This window comes from Malus sylvestris, chromosome 15 (assembly GCF_916048215.2).
Source record: "Malus sylvestris chromosome 15, drMalSylv7.2, whole genome shotgun sequence".
In the NCBI taxonomy this organism is placed as follows: domain Eukaryota; kingdom Viridiplantae; phylum Streptophyta; class Magnoliopsida; order Rosales; family Rosaceae; genus Malus; species Malus sylvestris.
Genome location: NC_062274.1, coordinates 17,191,392 through 17,218,311, shown reverse-complemented (window position 1 = coordinate 17,218,311; position 26,920 = coordinate 17,191,392). Strand labels below are relative to the sequence as shown.

General features: G+C 39.8%; 2 protein-coding genes across 3 annotated transcripts; both read left to right on the top strand.

Annotated features, from left to right (window-relative positions):
- The first annotated feature begins 34 nt into the window (after window positions 1–34).
- LOC126601144 (uncharacterized) lies at window positions 35–15,655 on the top strand. Its single transcript, XM_050267808.1, has 19 exons — window positions 35–319; window positions 889–1,205; window positions 1,467–1,643; window positions 1,738–1,821; window positions 1,935–1,994; window positions 2,425–2,469; window positions 2,993–3,192; window positions 3,566–4,033; window positions 4,152–4,275; window positions 4,377–4,574; window positions 4,689–4,778; window positions 4,910–4,972; window positions 5,072–5,146; window positions 5,239–5,289; window positions 13,700–13,774; window positions 14,292–14,426; window positions 14,514–14,621; window positions 14,986–15,051; window positions 15,361–15,655. Exons 2-19 carry the CDS (start codon window positions 906–908, stop codon window positions 15,427–15,429), a joined length of 2,388 nt encoding a protein of 795 aa, XP_050123765.1. The 5' UTR covers window positions 35–319; window positions 889–905; the 3' UTR covers window positions 15,430–15,655.
- Window positions 15,656–19,444: 3,789 nt separating this feature from the next.
- LOC126601145 (growth-regulating factor 1-like) lies at window positions 19,445–22,290 on the top strand. Of its 2 annotated transcripts, none has more exons than XM_050267810.1 (4): window positions 19,445–20,086; window positions 20,263–20,719; window positions 21,203–21,648; window positions 22,048–22,290. In XM_050267810.1, the coding sequence occupies exons 1-4, from the start codon at window positions 19,888–19,890 to the stop codon at window positions 22,053–22,055; spliced, it is 1,110 nt and encodes a 369-aa protein (XP_050123767.1). In that variant the 5' UTR covers window positions 19,445–19,887; the 3' UTR covers window positions 22,056–22,290. The 2 variants fall into 2 exon arrangements, with proteins under 2 accessions (XP_050123767.1, XP_050123766.1); XM_050267809.1 differs by having other exon boundaries at window positions 19,446–20,086; window positions 21,197–21,648.
- The last annotated feature ends 4,630 nt before the right edge of the window (window positions 22,291–26,920 follow it).

Genomic DNA, 26,920 nt, shown 5'->3' with positions numbered 1-26,920 from the left:
CTCTTTTGTTCCTCCTCCATTTTTCGACGCACAGTCAAATCAAATGTCTCTCTATATACTATACATAAACAGTCAAATGCTTTTATTTTTCGATTTTCTCTTCGTTTTCTATTCATTTTTGGTCCGAAAATGCAATTTAAACTATTTAATTTAGCTTAAAGCCGATTATTAAATTAACACCTTCCTCCTCGTCCTCTCCTCCATCATTTCGTTCGAGGAGAAGAACAAGAAGAAGAAGAAGAAAACTTTGTCATGGCCGCCGGAGATTCCTCCCCCTGAAATTATTAAATTCTCCATTGAATTTCAAGGAGATTCAGAGGTCAGTTCATAATTTTCAGATTAATTTGTTGCGCAGGTTCTAAAGTTTCCATTTGTTGTGATTATAATTTCCAATTATCCAATTTTTGCTAATCACTGATGATTATTTGTTGTTTACGCTCGAACTTCATGGACTTTGTGTTCAATTTCTTCCTATTTATTGAGCTGGAAAATTCAAGTTTAGCAAAAAAATGTGAATTTTGTTTCTCTTTCTCTTGTGTAACTGAAGGAGCTTGGTAGCAGAAAGTTAACTGATCGATTTTTAAGGCAGAGGAATAACGTTAGCATAATTTTGCACTTTTAATTCGATTTACGAGCTTAATCCAGCAAGAATAAGTTTTTTTTTTGTTTTTATTTAATTTATTGTTAATTTTGGAAATTAATCATCCGGAAAGGTTGAAGTGAACATCAAAGGTTAAGGATTTAAGTAGGAACAACAGAAACTGATCTTTTGGAGAGTTGTAGCTCGAAAACTATTGAATCATAAAGTACCTGTTATTTCGTTATGTTCTGTGAGTTCAAAGTTTCCGGCTTTGAGTGAATTGATGTCAATGTTGAATTTTTTGATAGGAGGGAAGCCCCTTAGTATGAATAAAGATGAAGAGACGAGTAGCCCCAGTTGGGGGGCCTCGTTTTTTGCGCAAACGGAAGATGTTGCAAGAGCAGTTGCTGCTGTAGCGGCCTCTGCTACTGCGGCTCATTCTCCGCGGCCATCTGCTGTATACTCGTCGAACGAAGATGGTGGTGGTGGCAGTCCACTTCAGAGGTTACAACGCCATGTTACAAAGGTGCTAAAAGGTTTCCAACATCCTCCTGAAGTGAAGCGAGGAACTTACAATCCAGAAGTTTTGACTAGCCAGAAGCGGCAATGGGCATTGCAGTATTTGGTATGCGGTTTCGTACAGTGACCCGTTTGTTTCCATGAAACTTATTTGTATGCAATTCAGTAATGGGTTAATCAAGAATCAAGATAAATAATTTACGTACTATATTCCACATTAATTCCATTTTTTATAGGTTAAATTCAAAGAAAAGTTACTTCATCTTAAAAACAAGTTCTGTATTGTTAGTTTCCAAATACATTCGCATATGGAAGCCAAAATTTCATCCAAGAGATTCCGTAACACCTCTGTTATTTACATGTGCAGGATCATAAGTCTTTAAAACAGCCAACAAGGCTTTTTGAGAGCATGGTAGTTATGGGGCTTCATCCTAATTGTGATATTCAGGCACTTCAAAGGCAATACATTGGAAGAAAGTGTGATGGTCCAGGAAGATTTAATAGTCAGAATCACTCTCGTGTAGAACCCAATATCGAACCTCAGGTGGGGATTTTGTTGCCAAATGGCCAATATGTTTGCATAGTGATGCTTGGAAGTAATTTGAGTGCTAGGTATTAACATGCGTTTCTACTTCTAGGTGTTATTTGTTTATCCTCCGGAAAAGCAGCTGCCTCTACAATACAAGGATCTCCTTTCATTTTGCTTTCCTGGAGGTGTAGAGGTTAGGTTTTTTCTTGACAATGTTTTTCTCATCCTGTTGACACCTCAGATGTGAATGACACCGTGGAAATAATCATTTTCTGATATTGACCCCTCTGCTGCGAATGACTTCAGGTTCATGCTGTTGAGAGAACTCCTTCAATGAGTGAGTTAAATGAAATTCTTCTGGGACAGGTATTGTGCTACATTGTGCTCTCATAGTATTACTGTTAATTAATGCTTATGCTACTTTCTTTTAGCTTTTTATGAATAAATCTTCACCTGGTTTCGTACCTTTTCCCGGAGAGAATCATATGTAAAAGCTTTTTAACTAGCTAGTCTTCAAGTTTCTACTATAAAATGAGATTAATTTGAAAATTTGTGGATTGAGTTTACTAAGGTTTTAGGATGTTTTTAACAACTCTTCTTTCTATGGGACTTTAAACTGTTTCTGATAATTATAAGATAATTGTTAAAAGTGGAACAGAATGGTATAATGTTGCTGGATAGAAGTCTTTCGTCGTGTCCTAATAAAAATTATTACACAGAATCTGTTTTATTACTTAATTTGAAATATATGTAACTTTTCAGACACTTGTATGACCATGATGATGCTTATTTTCAGGAGCATTTTAAAAGGAGCGATCTGTCCTTTGTATTCAGATTACAGGTAATTAATAACCTGTTATGTATCCACGACTCTTTTGTTATTGATTTTCCTCAATTCAATATAAAATTTCTCTACTTTGCAGCATTTACCTTTTGACATATAAATATCTAGTGGTGGTGCTGTAGGATAGAAGCGTTAGTGGTGTTGCCGGAAAATTATAATTGAAACAACGTTGTTTTGGCCATAATTCAAACAACTGGTTACTTAAGAGTTGTATAAATGCCCACAGAGAAGAAGATCGCTATGAAAAATGCAAAGCATATTTACTCAGATTGAATTTTTTCCTTAAATTTGATAAGATTTTTATATGTTTAAGAGGATATTATGGATTGTCAGTTATAGTTAACAGACATTATTTAAGAAGATAATCCCTTTTCTTTTATGTTATTTATATTAGTTTAATTTCTTTATGTGACATGAAATTATTCTTTTTGCTCGAACCTAAAGAATTCAATTTTTCTTTAATGTGAATTATTTCTTTCATTTCCCTGATGACCCATTTTGTACAATATTTGGTTTGTAGGTTGCTGATGATTCAACTTTGTATGGATGCTGCATGTTAGTCGAAGAAGTAGTGCAAAAACCCTCTGGATTGCTTTCCATGATTGCAGAGAAACATCCTTCTCGCCCATCTTTGAGCCGTCATATATTAACCACTCATAGATGTTATTGCATTCTCTCAAGGGTTCCAGCATTTGAGTTACATTTTGGTGTATTGAACAGGTGTGTTATTGTTGTTTTGGATGCTCATACTTATTCAGGCAGAAAATAAATGTGTTTCCTGCTATCTATTTATGCATTAGATCGAAGGTTGTGCTATAACTAATCTAAAAACAAATGAAAGAGTTCGTTGAGGAAACAATTATGGTAGCTTTCTCATTATAAGGTGGAACCGATGTGACTTCTAAACAACACATAAAAGATTTTTAACTGTCAGCTAAAGGACTCTTGAAAGTAAGATCTAGCACTGGCTCATAGTTATACGCTGGAATACATATGCCCCCCTTTTGGTTTTTGATAGGTCCTATGATTAGACAATCATCTTTACCATTTGACTATGTTACTCAACTTGAATATGTTTGCTATTTTCCTGTAGCATCTTCACAGAGGAAAGGTTGGAACGATTAACACAAGGAATAGATCTTTTAGATTTAGAAAGCCCAAAGGATTATGACAGTGGTGAAAATTTTGAAGATACTACTGAAGAAACTTCAGATGGTGTATCACTAAGTAGTAGAACTGAGGAGGACATGCGGAATGGAACAGCAGAGTTTTCTCAATCGGGGAGATTTGCAGAAAATGGGAGTCACCTAGATCATCAAATGGTAGATGGGAATTTTAACTTGTCAACGAGAAGGGTTAGTGGAAATGTTGTTGTTCCAGTTGAACCTGAAACTGAGATAGTTAGTTGCAAAAGAGAACCTGGCGGTGTGAATGCTGAAGTTTGTGAGGTCTACGTTGATGACTTCTCTACAAACAAACAAGCTGTAGAAAGGCGATTACCGAATGCTGTCCTACCTCTGCTGCGCTTCTATCAGTATGAAAGCTCTGATTCTTCCTGCAGGTAGCAATTGTACTTCTTCCTTTGAGGTTTTGGGTGGTGGTGGTTGGTAATTATGAAGGATATGGGCCACTTTAAGGTCTAAGCTTCTGTACTTATTACTTGGAAGTGTTTTATGCAGTTTTCAAGGCTCTCCTAGTGAGGACAGAAATTTTAGGAGCGATGTTGATTTTACAGAGACGGACGAGGCATCTTTCTCTGGCCAAGATGATTCTGACCTCATTGATATTCTTGAATGGGCCAAGGTCCAAAAAGGACTTTTTATTCTTGGATCTAGATATGAATCGAAGCTCTTTTTAATGAGAATCACCTAATGTCTCTTGACAAAATTTTCCCAAATTTTCAGGCAAACAATCATGGATCATTGCAGATAATAAGTGAGTACTACCAATTATGTTGCCCTGCTAGAGGTACCACTGTTAAGTTTCATCCTTTGGACCACCTACATCCCTTGGAATACCATAGACCAAAAGTAAACATTTTACGTACTGCGGGCTCAACCATTGATCTGAGGTCGTGCAATACGAGTCTGGAATTCGCTGAGGTAGAGACTGATGATAGCTTTACGAACTTATCTCATGTGTGGTGAATTTAGTTGATCTTTTTCCTTAATAACATTCGTGTTCATTTGAATTGTTTTTCTGTTGGTTGTTATCAGGCACAAAGTGCTTTCTTGGTAGAGGAGGAAGCAACTGCATTATCAGTATGGGCTATTGCATGCATATGTGGCTCCTTACGACTTGAAAATGTTAGTTATTGGCTCAACATAAGTATGCCATATTGACTATACCTTTATATGAATGAATGCCAATTTGTGTTACTTTCTTAGAGGCTTGCTTCGTGGCTGACGTTGGGTTTGATTGTCCTCATACTTTGCAGGTATTAACATTGTTTGCAGGAGCATTGTTGGAGAAGCAGATTGTAATCATTTGTTCCAATTTGGTACGTATTAGACATTATTCCAAGTTTTTATAGGCCCGGTGAAGATTAACAATCCAATCTATGTATTCTTTTTACATCTATGTTTTCTGATGTGTGCAGGGTATCTTGTCGGCCTCAGTGTTATCAATTATCCCTCTGATCCGCCCCTACCAGTGGCAAAGCCTTCTAATGCCGGTATAGTTTCCTTACTGCCTGCAAGCTATTTTATAAATATATTAAATGCATTGCTGTTTTCATGTGAATAACAATGTGCATAAACTTTCCAGGTTTTACCAAATGACATGCTGGACTTTTTAGATGCACCTGTCCCTTACATAGTGAGTTCTCAAGTTCTTGTCTGTTATGTATATTATTTGAGGGAAGAGGCCTATGGTTTGTCAATTTGTATTTGTTCTTTTCGAACGACTCCACTCAAAGTTGTTTGGGAGCATATGCTCCTATCAACTTTACCCGGGACACACAAAAGAAGTACTTTGATCCTATTAGACGGGGGAGGGTGAAGAAGCTAGGACAGAAGGGTAGAGTTCAAGAGAGCAAAATGCGTTTAGGAACGTGGAATATAGGAACCTTAACGGGAAAATCTATGGAAGTAGTGGAAGTTATGGTGAGGAGAAGGATAAATATTATGTGCCTACAAGAAACTAAGTGGGTTGGTAGTAAGGCAAAGGATCTAGAAAACTCAGGGTTTAAACTTTGGTATTCGGGCACAAATAGAACGAGAAACGGTGTTGGCATCATCGTGGACAAGACCTTGGTACAAGATGTTGTAGATGTCAAGAGGGTAGGAGATAGAATCATGGCAATCAAGATTGTAATAGGACAAGAACTTATCAATGTGATTAGTGCGTACGCACCTCAAGTAGGGTTGGATACGAGTTCGAAGGAGAAATTTTGGGAAGATCTTGGAGACTTGGTGCAAGGAATTGCTCAGACGGAGAAGTTATTTATAGGAGGAGATTTAAATGGACACGTGGGCATGGAGACAGGCAACTATGGAGGTTTTCATGGTGGCCATGGTTTTGGGGAGAGAAACGAGGATGGGGAAGCTATCTTGGATTTTGCAATGGCATATGATCTCTTCTTAGCCAACACCTTCTTTAAGAAGAGAGAAGAACATGTGATCACCTACAAGAGTGGGTCGTCAAAAACACAAATAGATTTTCTTCTAATGAGGAAAGGGGATCGTATAACTTGTAAGGATTGCAAAGTTATACCAGGAGAGAGCGTGGCTAATCAACATCGCTTGTTGGTGATGGATGTACATATCAAAAGAGTAAGACAAAAGAACAAGACTTGGAAGTGCCCAAGGACTAGATGGTGGAATCTAAAAGAAGAAAAACAAGCCATTTTCAAAGAGAAGGTAATCACCCAATGTGTGTGGGATAGAGAGGGGGAAGCTAGCCAAATGTGGGATTCCATGGCTAGTTGTATCCGAAAAGTAGCAAAAGAGGTATTAGGAGAGTCCAAGGGCTTTGCCCCACACCAAAAGGAATCTTGGTGGTGGAATGAGGAGGTACAAACAAAGGTGAAGGCTAAGAAGGAATGTTGTAAAGCCTTATACAAGGAGAGGACTGATGAAAATGGTGAAAGGTATAGAAAAACGAAGCAAGAGGCGAAGAAAGCTGTCAGAGAAGCTAAGTTAGCGGCTTACGACGATATGTATAAACGACTAGATACCAAAGAAGGAGAGTTGGATATCTATAAACTATCTAGAGCAAGGGAAAAGAAGACAAGGGACCTAAACCAAGTGAGGTGCATCAAGGATGAGGATGGAAAGGTTCTTGCTACAGAGAACGCGGTTAAAGACAGATGGAGAGGTTATTTTCATAATCTTTTCAATGAAGGACATGAAATGAGTGCTTCTTTAGGGGAGTTGAGTAACTCAGAAGAGTGTAGAAACTACTCTTTTTATCGTCGAATCCGGAAGGAAGAAGTGGTTGTAGCTTTGAAGAAGATGAAGCATAAAAAAAGCAATAGGCCCAGACGATATACCAATCGAAGTGTGGAAACTTTTGGGAGAGACAGGTATAACATGGCTCACTGACCTTTTCAATAGGATTTTGAAAACGAAGAAGATGCCAAATGAGTGGCGAATGAGCACTTTGGTGCCTATCTACAAGAATAAGGGCGACGTACAAAATTGCATGAACTATAGGGGTATTAAGCTAATGAGTCATACAATGAAGCTCTGGGAGAGAGTCATTGAGCATAGATTGAGGCAAGAGACACGGGTTTCGGACAACCAATTCGGGTTCATGCCAGGGCGCTCAACCATGGAGGCAATCTATCTCTTACGAAGATTGATGGAAAGATATAGAGATGGGAAAAAGGATTTACACATGGTCTTTATAGATTTGGAAAAAGCGTATGATAGGGTCCCAAGAGACATTCTTTGGAGGATTTTAGAGAAGAAAGGAGTACGAGTAGCATATATCCAAGCTATAAAGGATATGTATGAAGGAGCAAAGACTGCCGTAAGAACTCATGAAGGACAAACCGAAAGCTTTCCCATAACTGTAGGATTACATCAAGGCTCATCCTTAAGTCCTTACCTTTTTGCGTTGGTAATGGATGAGTTAACACGACATATTCAAGATGATATTCCTTGGTGTATGCTTTTCGCAGACGATATAGTGTTGATAGATGAAACTCAGGAAGGGGTAAATGCAAAGCTTAACCTTTGGAGAGAAGTGTTGGAATCTAAAGGTCTTCGCCTAAGCCGATCAAAGACAGAATATATGGAGTGCAAGTTCAGTGCAAATGGAGGCCAAAACGAGTTAGGGGTGAGGATCGGAGATCAAGAAATACCAAAGAGCGACTGTTTTCGTTACCTAGGATCTATCTTGCAAAAGAACGGAGAATTAGATGGAGATCTCAACCATAGAATACAAGCTGGATGGATGAAGTGGAAGAGTGCATCCGGCGTGTTGTGTGACCGCCGTATGCCACTGAAGCTCAAGGGAAAATTTTATAGGACGGCAATAAGGCCGGCGATGCTGTATGGCACAGAATGTTGGGCGGTGAAACATCAACACGTACACAAAATGGGTGTAGCGGAGATGAGGATGCTTCGTTGGATGTGTGGGCACACGAGAAAGGATAAGATTAGGAATGAGGATATCCGGGGTAAAGTAGGAGTAGCCGAAATTGAAGGAAAGATGAGAGAAAATCGGTTACGGTGGTTTGGACATGTGCAAAGAAGGCCTACTGACGTTCCGATTAGAAGATGCGACTATGGGACAGAGGTTCAGGGCCGAAGGGGTAGAGGAAGACCTAGGAAAACTTTGGAAGAGACTCTAAGAAAAGACTTAGAGTACTTGGATCTAACGAAGGACATGACACAGGATCGAGCACAATGGCGTTCTAAGATTCATATAGCCGATCCCACTCAGTGACTTGGATTTTCCAAGTCTCCAACCGAGAAGTTTTCCTCACTCGGGAAATTAAGGGAACACTACCCCAACCTACACGCTCCACTCAGAAAGCTTCAACATACAAGCTTTAACAAAAGAAAATTCAAAGAACTTAGCGAAGAAGGCTTTGGTGTATTTAACACAATACGTTGAAATGAAGGAAAGCTTATTTATTGATATCCCCGATAAGCTACAAATATGTACATATACATGAGTCAAAATAAGCACACACGAGGGAGCCTTCACAAAGGTTGCTTAGGAGAAGTCTCAGCAGTCGGTAGAGCCCCAGAAAGAGAAGGCACCGGAGGGGGATTATTTGGAGCCTCAGTACTGGACAGAACCCTAGAAGGAGGAGGCATCAGAGGTTGATCATTTGGAGCTTCATTACGCGGTACAGCCCCAGAAGACGAAGGCAATAAATGCCTTTGGAACAAACCCACAAATCTCTGATGATCAAGTAAAACCTGACCATCAGTTTCCTTCATCTGGTCAAGCTTCCTCTTCATGTTTGTAGCATAGTCATGTGCGAGCCGGTGCAACTGTTTATTCTCATGCTTGAGCCCTCTAATCTCCTGTTTGAGACTCATCACTTCAGCCGCCAATGATTCAACTTGGCGGGTTCGAGCAAATAGGCGTTGGGCCATATTAGACACAGAACCTGCACACTGAACACTGAGAGCCAGCGAATCCTTAACAGCTAACTCATCAGACCGTTTGGAAAGTAGTCTGTTATCTTTGGGAGTGAGAAGGTTCCTGGCCACCACCGCAGCGGTCATATCATTCTTCATCACGGAATCCCCAACGGTAAGAGGACCAGTAGGGGAGACGAAGGATGGGCGCCATATGTTGTCTGGAGAAGGCGGGGCTGCCTCTTCAACAAGGTTCAAGTCAAAACGACGGTCGGAGGGGCCAGACATTTTCAAAGGTGTTGAAGAGAGAAGAGGTCGGACAAATCAAGATCTTAGAAGTGCAAGAATGAAGCTTCTACTGGTGGAGATTCAAGTGTGCTTTGGAACTTAATGCCAGCCCCTATAAAAATCTGCACTCGACGAAGCTTCAGAAATCGAAGAGGCGCCTGCTCAGAAATCGAAGAGGCGTTTGCTTTCTCAAAAGCTGGGCTGCTTAGAGATCACGAGGGTTGATCTCAGAAATCGAAGAGGCGTTTGCTTTCTCAAAAGTTGGGCTGCTCAAAGACCACGAAGGCCGATCTCAAAAATCGAAGAGGCGCTCGCTTTCTTAAAAGCTGGGCTCCCCAGAGACCACGAGGGCCGATCTCAGAAATCGAAGAGGCACCTACTTTTCCAGCCTTTTCCAGCCTTGTCAGCACCTGTCACACGCACACTCAGTTTTGCGGAAATTATGGGCATTCTGTCAAAGACTTCTGGGGAAGTAGAAAACACATGAATCTTACTGTTCAATCACCCACTTCCCACACGCAACAATAGCTCATGGGTACCACAGATAACTTTGCCAAAGTTCTCTGCCAAAGTTGAGCACGTGAAGCTTGCAGCTCCCACTACATCGCTCTAACCAAGAAGGGTAAAAGAATAGCAAAGAAACAACACTAACAAAGTTTAGACCCATAAATTTTGAAGGTCTAGCTACCATATTATTACCCACAAGGGTAAAGGAACAGTACCACTGCTGGATAATTGGAAAGTCCCTGTGTGTCAACCTCTGTGCTTCGTGGCAAGGTAGACTAGCAAACATGCCCAACCTTTACTCACATTCGAGAAAACACTCCCAATAAGATTGCTTGCTCCAAAATCGAAGAGGCACCGTCCTCCGAATCTCGAGAGCCAGACTCCCAACATGACTACTTTCTTAAAAATCGAAGAGAGGGTAAAGGAACAGTACCATTGCTGGATAATTGGAAAGTCCCTGTGTGTCAACCTCTGTGCTTCGTGGCAAGGTAGACTAGCAAACATGCCCAACCTTTACTCACATTCGAGAAAACACTCCCAACAAGATTGCTTGCTCCAAAATCGAAGAGGCACCGCCCTCCGAATCTCGAGAGCCAGACTCCCAACATGATTACTTTCTCAAAAATCGAAGAGACACTGCTCCCCGAATCTCGAGAGCCAGACCCCCAGCATGATTGCTTTCTCAAAAATCGATGAGGCATCGTTCTCCGAATCAATCGAAGAGGCGCTCGCTTTCTCAAAAGCTGGGCTGCTCAGAGACCACGAGGGCCGATCTCAGAAATCGAAGAGGCACCTACTTTTCTAGCCTTGTCAGCACCTGTCACACGCACACTCAGCTTTGCAGAAATTATGGGCATTCTGTCGAAGACTTCTGGTGAAGTAGAAAGCACATGAATCTTACTGTTCAATCACCTACTTCCCACACGCAACAATAGCTCATGGGTACCACAAATAACTTTGCCAAAGTTCTCTGCCAAAGTTGAGCACGTGAAGCTTGCAGCTCCCACTACATCGCTCTGACCAAGAAAGGTAAAAGAATAGTAAAGAAACAGCACTAACAAAAGTTTAGACACATAAATTTTGAAGGTCTAGCTACCATATTATTACCCACAACTGTAAAGGAACAGTACCACTGCTGGATAATTGGAAAGTTCCTGTGTGTCAACCTCTGTGCTTCGTGGCAAGGTAGACTAGCAAACATGCCCAACCTTTACTCACATTCGAGAAAACACTCCCAATAAGATTGCTTGCTCCAAAATCGAAGAGGCACCGTCCTCCGAATCTCGAGAGCCAGACTCCCAACATGACTACTTTCTCAAAATCGAAGAGAGGGTAAAGGAACAGTACCATTGCTGGATAATTGGAAAGTCCCTATGTGTCAACCTTTGTGCTTCGTGGCAAGGTAGACTAGCAAACATGCCCAACCTTTACTCACATTCGAGACAACACTCCCAACAAGATTGCTTGCTCCAAAATCGAAGAGGCACCGCCCTCCGAATCTCGAGAGCCAGACTCCCAACATGATTACTTCCTCAAAAATCGAAGAGACACTGCTTTCCGAATCTCGAGAGTCATACCCCCAGCATGATTGTTTTCTCAAAAATCGAAGAGGCATCGTTCTCCGAATCTCGAGAGCCAGATACCACAGACCACTTTTTCAAAGTGCTCTGACAGAGTTAAAACATGTGAAACTGGCAGCTCCCACTACCGTGCTATGACCAAGCAGGGTAAAGGAATAGCATTACTACTTGTTGTTAGGGAGACTCCTATATATGTCGACCTTCATCCCCAACGGACAGGCAGACTTGCAAAAATGCTCAACCCTTCATCATATCTGAGAGGGCACTCCCAACGAAGCCTTTCGAAATATTCAGCTTTCTTTCCCCCCGATAATACCTTTGCAAACAAGCTATACTAGAGCAAGAATATCTCATATCATCAGGGTTAAAAGCAAGAGTATCCCATATCATGCTTTTTCCCTGTCTTTTCTTTTGGCCTTGTTTTTACCTGCAAGACAAGGAGAAAGAGAGCAATCAGTCAGCACTTGGAATCAAGCTTCCAGCCAGGAACTGACTGCCTGGAACCCCTTACCTGATTACTTACCTGGCATTGCTCTCGAGTACTCATCTTCAACATCTTATGTTTCCAGGGAAGATTCCGCATCTGCTTGAGGAACAGATAGGGCAAGTGCGAAGGATACAAGGAAGCATGTGGAGACAAGCGTAACAGCACACGTGCCGATACATTCATTACTCTGTCAAAAGCAAAAGTATCCCATATCAGCAGGGTGGAACGTACTCTAGATTTGATGGACTTGTTTTGACCCTCAAATTCTTCAGTCGGCCTTATACTCTGGAGGAAACCAGAAAACCCTCCAGCTCAGTTCAAGAATAAGCATGTGGAAAGTTACTTCTTCAAAAGCAAAAGTATCTCATATCATCTCTTCTCATTTTTCTTCTCTTTATCCTTCATGCTGCTGCAAGATGGGGAGAAGGTGAACAATCAGTCGGAGCTCTGATTGCTTACCTTGTCTGTCACCTCTTTCAGCAGACCCCCTAGCTCGGCGACTTGGGGGACTCCTACTACATGGTTTGTATCGCGCTTGACCAAGCCTGAAACTACAAGTAAGCTTCAAGTGAAATTGATACATTACCTTGTGCATCTCCACCAGTTAAAGATACCACCCCTGGATGGAGGAAGAGTACTTCCAGAGAAGATGCCACATCTACCTATGAGACAGATAAGGCAAGTCAAGACGACACCACACTCCGATACTTAGAAGTTTCGTGATTACGAGATCATTCTCCCACAATATTTCCTAATGTCATTTGTACTAAATCATTCACTTGTACTCACTAAATGAGAGCTTGAACCTATGTACTTGTGTAAACCCTTCACAATTAATGAGAACTCTTCTATTCCGTGGACGTAGCCAATCTGGGTGAACCACGTACATCTTGTGTTTGCTTTCCTATCTCTATCCATTTATATACTTATCCACACTAATGACCGGAGCAATCTAGCGAAGATCACAAAAAGCGATCGTTTTCGCTACCTAGGATCTATCTTGCAAGAGAACGGAGAATTAGATGGAGATCTCAACCATAGAATACGAGTTGGATGGAAAGAGTGCATCCGGCGTGTTGTGTGACCGTCGTAGGCCACTGAAGCTCAAGGGAAAATTTTATAGGACGGCAATAAGGCTAGCGATGTTGTATGGCACAGAATGTTGGGTGGTGAAGCATCAACACGTACACAAAATGGGTGTAGCGGAGATGAGGGTGCTTCGTGGGATGTGTGGGCACACGAGAAAGGATAAGATTGGGAATGAGGATATCCGAGGTAAAGTAGGAGTAGCCGAAATTGTAGGAAATATGAGAGAAAATCGGCTCCGGTGATTTTGAACATGTGCAAAGAAGGCCGACTGACGCTCCGGTTCGAAGATGTGACTACGGGACAGAGGTTCAGGGCCGAAGGGGTAGAGGAAGACCTAGGACAACTTTGGAAGAGACTCTAAGAAAAGACTTAGAGTACTTGGATCTAACGGAGGACATGACACAAAACCGAGCGCAATGGCGTTCTAGGATTCATATAGCCGACCCCACTTAGTGGGAAAAGGCTTTGTTGTTGTTGTTGTTGTTGTTGGTCTATCTGGATCCATCATTTTCCCAAATTATTTTTGGAAGGAAAACCTCTTATCTGTTTTGTCTTCTTCAAGTAATATAACAAATATAAAACAGTAGTGCCCCTTCCCCACCAAGCAAAAACCCCGAACACACACATCACTGTTAAACCCGTTGCACTAACTAAGCCATCTTTTTCCTTTTTCTAGTTAGCCTTAGTAACGTATCTAACTTTGATTGGTTATTAAACATATATTTCTTCTGTAGGTTGGTGTGAAGAACAAATATGAAGTACAGTCGAAACTATCCAATACAATTGTAGTTGACGCCAACAAGAACCAGGTTTGTTGTTTTAAGCAATTGTATTTTTCTACTCGTGGAACATGCATAAAAGGCTCATATAAGTTGTACCTTAAATTCAGTCGTATGGTCATTATTCGTTGCAATGATCTCAAGGATTTAATACTAGTATATAGTTTTGTCACTATAAAAGAATATTAGTTGAGACTTACGTAGCATTCTTTGGGGCCTCAAGGGGCATAACATTGTTGCGAATGCTTTCATCTTTTGAGATAATTATGTTTCAGTGCCAGATAATTGTCTTTCTATGAATAATTTTGTGGGTTCAGGGCATGGACAAATCTGCAATTTGGCCTTAGGTTGGCAAATCTGCAATCTGCCCATAAAACTGAAAGGAAAAATATTTATATTGACACATCTTGTGTTTAACTTTTTCTCATGCTTTTTCAATCAATTGTCGTGTACTTTCTCTTTTCTCATGTATGATTAATGACTAATGTTGATTAAAATGAAAGTATTCGTAAGAAATACTAAATTCGTCCACTTCATGATGTAATAGGTGAAGTCGCCTACAATACCTCAATTACCACAACATAAGGAATTATTTTCAGCCTTAAGTCCTTATCATGCAAAGCTTGTGGGAGAGAGTTTTTTGGGTAGGAAAAGGCCAGTGTACGAATGCACAGAAGAACAGGTGTGTTATGCTTTGTTCAATTGTGTCTGATTTTAAAAAATTTACTCATCTACCTTTAATTTTCATGTATTTATTTGCTGCTTGTAGATTGTAGCTGCCAAGGGTTTCCTAGGAGTGTTGAGAACTTATTTGGATTCTCTTTGTTCGAACCTCCGTTCACATACAATTACTAACGTACAGTCCAATGATGATAAGGTCAGTTTGTTGGCCAACAATGACAGCTTTTAAGGACTCAAGTGCCTTTAGAGGATTATTATTTTTCTTTCACCTTCTTTGTAATGATTAGTACTTTAAAAGATAATTTTCCCGAAAAATACATAATTATATATATATATATGCATGGACTAAGTTCTGTCGAAATGTCAAATATGTGGAACGTCAGCGTAATGCATCATTATATCCATTCATTTGGCTCTTCAGTTTTTATGATAATGGTGCAGATCAAATGGTCAATTTTGTTTGAATGTGGAAATTCCTAGCTTGTAAGATATAGTTAACATTCATATGTGGATGCACGTTCATAGTCCTACAGATCTGACACTGATTTCACTCCAATTAGGTATCATTACTTCTGAAGGAGAGTTTCATCGACTCATTCCCTAGTCGTGATCGACCATTTATGAAGGTGCGTTCCTTGAGATAATTTTCTTTTGTCTATGTGAGTAGTAAAATTGTCAAAGAAAACATAAATCTAAGCTCTGAAAGAGGCGTGACCTCGGTCAAGAATGGATAATGTTCGTTTCGGTGTTCTGTGTTTGTATATTGTAATCAATTTATTGAAGATAAATCTTAATTCTTAACCACCCTTTTACTTTATTTCTGAAAGTGGCTTGTAATCTTTCTTCAATGCTTACTCTGGGTGCTCTCTTGAGTTGTATTGTATAAAGCTGAAAGCACACTGATGTATCCTTTTTCCTCCCTAAATGCCATGCAGCTTTTTGTGGACACACAAATGTTTTCTGTACATACGGATCTCGTTCTCTCTTTCTTCCAGAAGGAATAGTGCCGCCGCCATGCGAGGTCAGGCCTTGAGTTATATTTTTGTGCTGTGAACCTGAACGTAAGTTCAGTAATGTAAAATTATAAGTTCCGTAATTCATGAATTCAATCGTTGCTTCTTGAACGGAGCTTCGCTTCTCCGGATGAAAAGGTTGCCTGCTTTGCTGCATAATGTATCATGACGAATCTGTATTTCAACATATGAAAGAACTAAACAAAAAATTCTAGTATATCCCGCTTTAGTTGTAAATAGTAATTTTGTTTATTTATTTACCTCCACCAGTAGTGAGATTTTCCGTTGGTTTACTTATTTGAGTTGGTGATTATTGAGTTGAGACCCTTAATTGGATGCTGTAATTCTGGTTTTGGGTACATATCAATTAGTGTGCTAACTACATGTTTGGCCCTGCATTTGGAATGGCTGTTGGTGCTTTTGGTGCTTTTGGATAACCCAAAGGCACTTGACCTTGGTACAATTTTCTTGTGCTTCTAGTGAAATGGATTCTAGTAGATGCACTTACGAGCAGAAATAATGGTAAATACTTTTCCCAAAAGCGATAGGATTTTGTAAAATTTTGTTGTGCTTTAGATTGATTTAACTTCTAGGTTTTTAGCAGATGCGCTTACGAGTGGAAGTACTTTTTGCCTATATTACTTCTGGATGCTGTAACAGTCGTCGTTAAAATATCATAATATTTACTTTGAAGAGAAGTGAAGAAAAAGGTGTAATTGTGGGATGAGGATCCTGTTTGTGGGATCTAGGGATTCTCACATCCTAGCCGTTCATCGTACATCGTGAGGTCAATTTTCGTCAGTTACTATTTGTGTTTAATTTTAAGACCAACTTCAATGGTAGGCTAAAAGCCAAATTACCCCACAAAATTACCCCTCAAAATTTCCCCCCAAATCCACTCCAACCCAAGGAGAAAATTTGGGCTAAATGTTAAACCAAGGCCAGATTTCTTCCGAAATTTAGCTCAGAAATTAGAATTTAAATTTTTCAATATTTATTTAAATTTATATTTTTTTTAAATTAAAATGTTCATAAATTTAATTTACGATAGTCTACATATTTATTTAAAAAAATAATAATTTAACAAAAAAAATAGCTTAAGTTCATTCTTTAATAATTCCGGGCTAAAATTTTAGGCTAGAACGGTTGAAGCAGAAAAACTGTTTCTAGGCTAAAAGCTAAATTTTTCAGGCTAAAATATTTGGCTTTTAGCCCAACCATTGAAGATGATTTAAATAAAAAATTTCAAATGATTTCTGATCGCACGATATACGATAAAATGGTTAAAATATGAGAATTTCTAAGATTTTCACCATTCGGATCCGGATGGGATCCAAATCCGTAATTGTGGTCTGCCCACAGTAGAAAATGCATGTGTGTTTGGCCTGCCAGGAGAGACAGGAACAGTGCCAGACAGTGCGTACTACATTCAGTACATATTGCTACTTCCAAACGTACAACACGGGTAGTTTCATGGGAACTTGATACATGGTTTTTTTTTCTCACTTTAACATTTATACCAAGCTTGAGGACTTATACTTGGGATGGGACGCCAGTGTGGCAATGTCTCAAAATGTTATCGCACTATTACGTGAAAAAAGTTATATTCTTAACAATATGTTATTGACTTAGATATCGTCATAGGAAAATCTCAAGCGTAGGTGAGTCCGTCTTCTATAGCACATGTCATATGCACTTGATGACTTCTATTTTTGAAGCAAGACTTGTTTCAAGAGAGATGATTTCTGCACTCTTCTTTTTAGTTGTTAGATCGAATAAATTTGAGGAGAATCAAACATAATAACAAGTGAGGAAAATGAAAACGGGAGTTTGAAAATTATTTCTTCTTGTTACAGAACTCAATATATGGTTTTAAAACCCCAAGCAAAACTGTAACTAATAACCATAAGAAGAAAAAAGGAAATACTTTCACCAATTTGTATATAGCCATGGGTCTCTTGGTGATGTAATCAGAGAATCAGTCGTCTACTGTTAAAGAGTCATCGTCTCTCAACTTGCATGCTCCACAGTTTCATTGGGTTGGACAGTAACCTGTATGGAGAGACCAATTCAGAGTTCAGAAAATAAAAATAAATAGCAAGTGGCTATACTATACAGTTGTGATGAGGAGTGTTGCCCTTACCTTCAGGTGTGAATTTGAACTCTGTCAACTTTTTAATCTAACAAACCTATCGCTTGACAAAAAAATAAAAATAAAAAGAAAGGAAAAATAAAAAATTGATATTGCATGTTAGTGGTATGCCATCCTTTGGGTTTGGGTAAGGTCTTACATTTATTTATTTTTTATAAAAAATGAGTTTCATTTCTTATTTTCTTCCTACAATAAAAAAATAAAATAAAAATAGATGTTAATATTTAAGGAAAACTAATGAAAAGGGCTTGAAAACTTTGAGTTTTAACGATAAGGACAAAATAAAGGATAAAGTGAATAGTACCAAGATTGACTTTTTAGTGTTAAAATGTGGTTTTTCGTTAAAGTGAACAGTACCAGGAGCTTTTCGTTAAAGTTCCCTAATATTTAGTCTGTATACAATGTCCTGCTACTTGTATCATATCATGGGTCTGCCATATGCCTGAAAACCCCATTTATTGAAGGACTTGGATTCTTTGCCCTCCTATTTCGGTGCCCTTCTGTGCCCTCCTGTTTTATGTGGTCACGGTTAATCCATGCTAACATTTTATATTGTTTTTTATAAAAATAATAAGACAAAAAAAATAGTAATATAAAATATTGACGTGGCTTAACCGTGACCACACAAACAGGAGGGCACAGGGAGGGCACCGAATTGGGAGGCCAGAGAATCCAAGTCCTTTATTGAAAACTTGGTATTTCAGCCAAAAAAATAAGTAAATGACTGAAGTTGTCCAAAAAAAATAAAAATAATGAAAATAACTTGAAAGCTTTGAGTTTTAACGATAATGACAAAATAAAGGGTAAAATGAATAGTATCAGGTTTGACTTTTTAACGTAAAAATGTGATTTTTCTTTAAAATGAACAATACTGTAGATTTTTCGTTAAAACTTCGAAAAAAAAAAAACAAGGTGAGGTGATGGTGTGTTTGAAACAAAAGCAAAAGCATAAAACTATAAAAAATATCACAATAAAATTGAAGAAAAGAAAAAGAAAAAAAAGAAAGAAAGAAGAAAGAAGAAAGAAGGGGGTAATAAGTAAAGTGAGGTGAGGTGATGGTGTGTTTGATGAGAGAAATCAGAAGCCAGAAGCGGTCCTGCCGCTCTGAAATCTGAATCACTGGGGTTTTTCTAAATTTCCGAAATAGAGAATGGCCAGATTGTAAGTGGGTCTCTCCGACTCTGACTCTCTCTGAGGTAAAGGAACAGAAGAAAATAAAAGTAAAAGGGTTAGTAGCTGCAGTAAAAGCCCCAACAACACCGTACAATCTCTGATCTGACCACCCGGACATGCACACACCAACTCTCTCTCTCTCTCTCTCTCTCTCTCTCTCTCTCTCTCTCTAGAGATAATCATATTAAGGAAAATACTTTGCTACTCGCATCTTAACGTGTGCGTTGAGATTTTTCACTTTCTTTAACGAATTACTTCTTGGTATGTGAAACTACAGTATGCTTGAATGAAGAATGTTCATTTCTCGGGCACAGGTGGATTATTTTAGTAATCAGTATCTTTCTTTTCAATTTATTTCGTCCCGAATTCAAACATACTCCTTTTTTATAGTATAAATAGTGACATATAATATTGCTTGTAATAAAAATTATTTCTTTTTTCTAAAAGATGCAATTAATTAACAACTTGTTTTCTTCGTCTATTAATTTTAGCTTTTAAACTGAATAAATAAAAATAATAAATAAACAGGAATGCAAAAGAAAGAAAAAGTAATTATGAAGAAAACATGATTTTTGTACTAATAATAATGATTTTTGTACTAATAATATTGATTTGTTTACATATTCACTTGGCTTTAGTTTATGCATTTCCGTAGAGTTGTCAGAGACAAGAGCTGCCACAGCTGCAGCAGCTTAGATGCAGAGTCAGTAGCAACAGAGGTGCAGTCATAATATTTGCAGAGTCAGAGAGAGAGGAGAGAGGAGAGAGAGGGGAGGTGGGGAAATGGCAATGGCAAGCAGCAGAGGCAGCAGCGGCAGTACCGTAATCAGAATTCAGAACCATTAGTTTTATCCATGTACAGAAGATTCTGCAGCTAAATGGTCCCTGAAAATAAATATACCTATTAGCAACTCTCCTCTCTCTCCTCTCCCTCTCTATCTCTCTAACCCTTCTCTCTTCTTTGTTTCTGCACTCTGAAATCTGAAAATAAATATACCTATTAGCAGTCTCAGGTTTCATCTTTTCTTTCTCTCTGTCTTTGGTTTCTTTGAAAACCAAGTTTCTGGTTTTCTGCTCTCTCTTCCTTCCTTCCTTCTGATTTGGGAAATAATTAAAAAATAGTATGAGTAGCACTGGAAGAAGCGGCAGGTTTCCTTTCACTCCATCTCAGTGGCAGGAGCTTGAGCACCAAGCTCTTATCTACAAGTACATGGTTTCTGGAATCTCCATCCCTCCTGATCTCCTCTTCTCCCTCAAAAGAAGCTCCTGCAGCTTGGACTCCCCTCTCCCTCCAAAGATCTTCTCTCACCACCCTCCTCACAGTAAGCTTCTCTCCCTCTCTCAATCTAAAATGAAGGGAACTTTATACTTTTGAGTGCATATTATTTCTGGGTTTTGTAAAAGAAATGGAACTTTGAAGTTTTGAGTGCATAATATTTGTGGGTTTTGTGATAAGAATGGAACTTTGAAGTTTTGAGTTGTGGGTTTTTTCTTGCAGTTGGATGGAACTGTTTCCAGATGGGATTAGGAAGAAAAATAGACCCAGAGCCAGGAAGGTGCAGAAGAACAGATGGGAAAAAATGGAGGTGCTCAAAAGAGGCGTTTCTGGATTCGAAATACTGCGAGAGGCACATGCACAGAGGGAAAAACCGTTCAAGAAAGCCTGTGGAAGTTCTCAAAACACCACCAATTTCAACACCAAAGTCATCAAACACTTCAACAAGTACCACCAAAATCAACGCTTGTTCTGCTTCTCCAAGTCCTGCAGCTTTTCATTCCCTTTCCTCATCGCTCTCTTCTCTCTCCTCCTCTGATTCCCACCCTTACCCTTTCCTCTATCATCATCACTCACCTTCTTCAAGGCCTCCTGGAATTGGATTCCCACATCAAGAGAGAAACACTACTTCCTTGTTTTTGGACTCTGGTTCTTATCCCCAACCCAGCTCAGAATACAGGTTTGTCCGTCCCAAACACAAAATTATGCTACTTATTTTCCTGCATCTGTTTTGAGCATTTTAGGGCAGTTAAGGGCGGTGTGTTTGTCCTCGCTGCTTACCCGGCCCTTATGCCGGTTGGCTAGAGTAGTGTGCACGTCCTAAGTTTAAGTCAGTTGGTCATTTCAGTGTGTCTGTCCTTATTTATTGCTCGTGGGTTTAGGCCGGTTGACCATGGCAATGTAGGCGAATTTGGTTTAAGCCGGTTGGCCAGGCGGTGTGCCCTTTGTGTGTTTATGCCGGTTGGCCAGAGCAATGTGCCTGTCTTTGGTTTATGCCGGTTCTTGTGTTTAGATTAGCTGGTCAGAGCACTGTGTTCGTTCTTTAGACTCTTGAGCTTGTTTGCCCTCTTTGCAAATTAGAGTAGTTTAAAATATCGTGATGGCAAGAAAAAGTTGTTGATTGTAGTTGTGTTTTTGTTGTTATTGGTTTGAGAAGAAACAGGTATGCTTATGGGATGAAGGAGGAGGTGGATGAACATGCATTCTTCTCAGAGCCTTCAGGCACAGTGAGAGGCTTCTCTGGCTCTTCATCCATGGACGATTCGTGGCAGTTCACACCGCTCACAATTAGTAATTCTTCGTCGTCGAAACAGAGAAGCTGCTCTGCTTTTCAGAGTGATCAGCAGGATCAGCAGCTTCGGAGCATCAAACATCAAAAGCAAGATCATCATCAGCAGCAGCAGCATTACTACGCTATGGACCGAAATGAAGGATCCCAGAAGACCGTTCATCGATTCTTCGATGAATGGCCCCCTAAAGATAAAGATTCGTGGCTCGATTTGGATGATAAATCATCGAACAGCGGATCGGTTTCCACCACCAGGCTCTCAATCTCCATTCCTACCTCTGGTCATGACTTCCCCGTCTTCACCTCAAGACATCATAATAGTAAGCTGACTTACAAATGCATTTACTTCTGAGTTTGTTTATGATACAAGCAAATATTTACCCTAAGCCGTTAAATTAATTCAAGAGAGATTTAACGAAAAATCCGCGGTATTGTTCACTTTAACGAAAAATCATATTTTTACACTAAAAAGTCAAACCTGATACTATTCATTTTAACTTTTATTTTATTTTTATTATTAAAACTTAAAGTTTTCAGGTTTTTTTTCATTACTTTTTCTTTAATTCAAACTACGGAAAGAGATTCAAATTGGGGCGCAGCAGCTTTAGCTAACGTAGCTACGGTCATGTCGGTTAATTAGCCAATACAGTGTCTATAATTATTCAGATCCAGTTGAGATCTTTGTCTAATAAGTTCCATATGTTTTTGGTTTTTTGCAGATGACTGAGTTTTTCCAGTACTGGTTTTCTGAATCAAAGGCCAAAACTGTGCTTGCAGGGTGTCACTATTTTATTTTATTTTTTCTTTTTAGTGTGTGTGTGTATGTAATGCAATGTCTAATTAGTATTGGAGTATTTATTTTTAATCATTTTATTTTAATTTAATATTACGTCTGAATGTGGTTGAATCAGATTATTGCGTTCTAACTTCTAAATGAAGGTTCCTATGTCTCTCTCTGACAATCTTGGTTGATGTCCTGTTCTTCACCATAAATAGTTCCAAATGAGTCAGCCCAAATCTGGTTTATTTATTTTTTGGGGACAATATTTTTGATGTTTTGAGTTGTTTGAAGACGTAATTGAGGAGGGGGGACCCAAATGGACCCAAGATTTTGGCTAAAATATTTGTCAGTGCTGACTCTGAGACTCTGAGCTTCCACAGTTCAACCCAGGTTCTGTTGGCCAAAGAGTAAACTCCAATCCTTCCTTGGAAATCTCTAAACCTAAGGCTACAAGCATTCATCACCCTCATAAATACATCCACCAGCCACTCTACTTTGGATCTCTCTCTCTCTCTCTCTCACTCTCTCTCTCCCCTTTCTGTGTTTTTGGACGGCCAAAATGAAAGTAGAACACGTGAGGGGAGATAGAGAATCCGACTCCTATCACAATGGCTTTTCCTTCTTCGCTATGGCAAAACTATGAGAGAGGCGGATCAATGCGGAAATGGAGTCGACTTAAATCAAAATACATAGGGTCTCATACTTTGGTGACAGCTGTTTTACAAATACGCGGTCTGGGTGCTTCTACACAAACTTTTCTCCTTTCTTGAGAGCTAGCCGAAAAAAGACTCCTCAGGACCATGGATGTGCCTCCTCCTCCTTCAAAAGGAAACTTTAGTAAGGCTTCCTGACACGCTTGCACCTGGTGTGACCAACATGTAATTGACTATGACTAAAATACATGAGGTTTCATGCTTTTGTGAGAGTTGACCTACTAATGATTTGGTTTGAGTGTCCATAAGTTTTCCTCATTCCTTAGGAGTTAAATGAAAAACAGTTGGCTTCGCAATCACTCGTTTCAGAAAAATTACAGTTTAACAAGTGTTAAATTTCCAATCGTGCAACACTGAGATTTGTGGATTTAAGAAACTAATCCTTTACATTTAAGGTAGTGCTATCCACACACCCCTTTGTTACCTCTCACACCTTGTTAATTTGTTTGTTGATATCCTTTAATTCATTCGACGCGATGATCGAAAATTGAGAGAAGTATATGAGAAATAAAAATAAGTGTGTGGATAGCACTGCCCTGCATTTAAATTAGCTCTTTTTACAGTCTTCCTGCTCTTTTTTACCTTTGTATTTCCATATGTTCAGATATTTATGGGTAAAAGAAACCAGAAAAAGGAAAACAACAAAGGGTAAAAGGAAGAGATGCACGTGCACCAGTAATATCTTTCCTTTAAAAAGTATAAATATGACAGACAGTAGATTTACGGAGATATAATATTTTGGTGAATTGGACAATGCAGATACACAAGTGTTTTTATAAAATTACACAAAAATTTAGTCCAAAAAAAAGCTTTCAAAAGATGCCAACCATTCTGCTGCATCATACAAAAGAGCTAGCTGCCAATTCTTCAGGTATTAAATAGAATATTTATGTTGGATCCCAAGCATTTAAATCATAATTTACAATTAACTCTAACTAATGATTCTACAAAATTAGGCACGTGCAGAAAATCCTCTTCACTGGGTACCGAAGATGGATAGCAATTTGGGCCGTTTGCACTCAAAAATGAATATTTTACAAAGGCTAAAAGAGATCGTGAAAGTCACTAGCATGCGATGAAATAGCAGAGAAAAGGGGAAAAAAAGGTGGGAATGGACCCTTTCGATATTGTAGTGCTTTCTTGGAGCTAAAGTTAGTTGTTAAAAGTTAAACCTGCAGGACCAGAAAAAAGAATGCATGGGCGTGAAAGTTGTTTAGTCATAGAAACGAGGCAGGAGAGGAAGCTTTAAGCAGAAGCAACACTATGTAATCTGAATGGTGCAGAAGCCAGTGTTGAGTGAGTGGATCTGTGGTTAGGTATAAGTGCTTTTCAGAGAAGTTCTTTTCAGATGGAAGTGCTTTCAGATTTCAGCACATTCAGAGAAGTTAGATGTGATGTGCACTCTCACGTCTCAATCCTCGCATGTCACAGAATCTGAGTGGGTTTTGTTTTGTCCATCAAATACCTCAGTTTCGGAAAGAACAGAAAGCAGAAAGCTCTCAGCTTATGCACTGTCGTTTCAACTTAAGGAGAAATCAACCCATCACAGATGCACGGCGGTCCTGCTGAACCACAATGCATCTCTATCGACGACTGACAATTGCCAACAGGACGACCAACAGAAAAACGAAGCACCGGCACATCAACTGTCTAACTAAGAAAGTTCAGTCCCGCCAATAAGTTGCTGTTTCGCCATGCATTCTGGGTGCATATACATTCACCCCGCACAACGTTTCGACTTACAGAATAAAACTCAGAATCTACATCTACAGCAATGGATACGAAATGAAGGTGTTGAGCCAAGCACGACGAATGAATAAACGAAGACGAAAACTAATAAAAAGGAAAACTTTGAGTTCTAACAACAACAACAACAACAACAACAACAAAGCCTTTTCCCACTAAGTGGGGTCGGCTATATGAATCCTAGAACGCCATTGCGCTCGGTTTTGTGTCATGTCCTCCGTTAGATCCAAGTACTCTAAGTCTTTTCTTAGAGTCTCTTCCAAAGTTGTCCTAGGTCTTCCTCTACCCCTTCGGCCCTGAACCTCTGTCCCGTAGTCACATCTTCGAACCGGAGCGTCAGTCGGCCTTCTTTGCACATGTTCAAAATCACCGGAGCCGATTTTCTCTCATCTTTCCTACAATTTCGGCTACTCCTACTTTACCTCGGATATCCTCATTCCCAATCTTATCCTTTCTCGTGTGCCCACACATCCCACGAAGCATCCTCATCTCCGCTACACCCATTTTGTGTACGTGTTGATGCTTCACCACCCAACATTCTGTGCCATACCACGTCGCTAGCCTTATTGCCGTCCTATAAAATTTTCCCTTGAGCTTCAGTGGCCTACGACGGTCACACAACACGCCGGATGCACTCTTTCCATCCAGCTCGTATTCTATTGTTGAGATCTCCATCTAATTCTCCGTTCTCTTGCAAGATAGATCCTAGGTAGCGAAAACGATCGCTTTTTGTGATCTTCGCTAGATTGCTCCGGTCATTAGTGTGGATAAGTATATAAATGGATAGAGATAGGAAAGCAAACACAAGATGTACGTGGTTCACCCAGATTGGCTACGTCCACGGAATAGAAGAGTTCTCATTAATTGTGAAGGGTTTACACAAGTACATAGATTCAAGCTCTCATTTAGTGAGTACAAGTGAATGATTTAGTACAAATGACATTAGGAAATATTGTGGGAGAATGATCTCGTAATCACGAAACTTCTAAGTATCGGAGTGTGGTGTCGTCTTGACTTGCCTTATCTGTCTCATAGGTAGATGTGGCATCTTCTCTGGAAGTACTCTTCCTCCATCCAGGGGTGGTATCTTTAACTGGTGAAGATGCACAAGGTAATGTATCAATTTCACTTGAAGCTTACTTGTAGTTTCAGGCTTGGTCAAGCGCGATACAAACCATGTAGTAGGAGTCCCCCAAGTCGCCGAGCTAGGGGGTCTGCTGAAAGAGGTGACAGACAAGGTAAGCAATCAGAGCTCCGACTGATTGTTCACCTTCTCCCCATCTTGCAGCAGCATGAAGGATAAAGAGAAGAAAAATGAGAAGAGATGATATGAGATACTTTTGCTTTTGAAGAAGTAACTTTCCACAGGCTTATTCTTGAACTGAGCTGGAGGGTTTTCTGGTTTTCTCCAGAGTATAAGGCCGACTGAAGAATTTGAGGGTCAAAACAAGTCCATCAAATCTAGAGTACGTTCCACCCTGCTGATATGGGATACTTTTGCTTTTGACAGAGTAATGAATGTATCGGCACGTGTGCTGTTACGCTTGTCTCCACATGCTTCCTTGTATCCTTCGCACTTGCCCTATCTGTTCCTCAAGCAGATGCGGAATCTTTCCTGGAAACATAAGATGTTGAAGATGAGTACTCGAGAGCAATGCCAGGTAAGTAATCAGGTAATAGGTTCCAGGCAGTCAGTTCCTGGCTGGAAGCTTGATTCCAAGTGCTGACTGATTGCTCTCTTTCTCCTTGTCTTGCAGGTAAAAACAAGGCCAAAAGAAAAGACAGGGAAAAAGCATGATATGGGATACTCTTGCTTTTAACCCTGATGATATGAGATATTCTTGCTCTAGTATAGCTTGTTTGCAGAGGTATTATCGGGGGGAAAGAAAGCTGAATATTTCGAAAGGCTTCGTTGGGAGTGCCCTCTCAGATATGATGAAGGGTTGAGCATTTTTGCAGGTCTGCCTGTCCGTTGGGGATGGAGGTCGACATATATAGGAGTCTCCCTAACAACAAGTAGTAATGCTATTCCTTTACCCTGCTTGGTCATAGCACGGTAGTGGGAGCTGCCAGTTTCACATGTTTTAACTCTGTCAGAGCACTTTGAAAAAGTGGTCTGTGGTATCTGGCTCTCGAGATTCGGAGAACGATGCCTCTTCGATTTTTGAGAAAGCAATCATGCTGGGGGTATGACTCTCGAGATTCGGAGAGCAGTGTCTCTTCGATTTTTGAGGAAGTAATCATGTTGGGAGTCTGGCTCTCGAGATTCGGAGGGCGGTGCCTCTTCGATTTTGGAGCAAGCAATCTTGTTGGGAGTGTTGTCTCGAATGTGAGTAAAGGTTGGGCATGTTT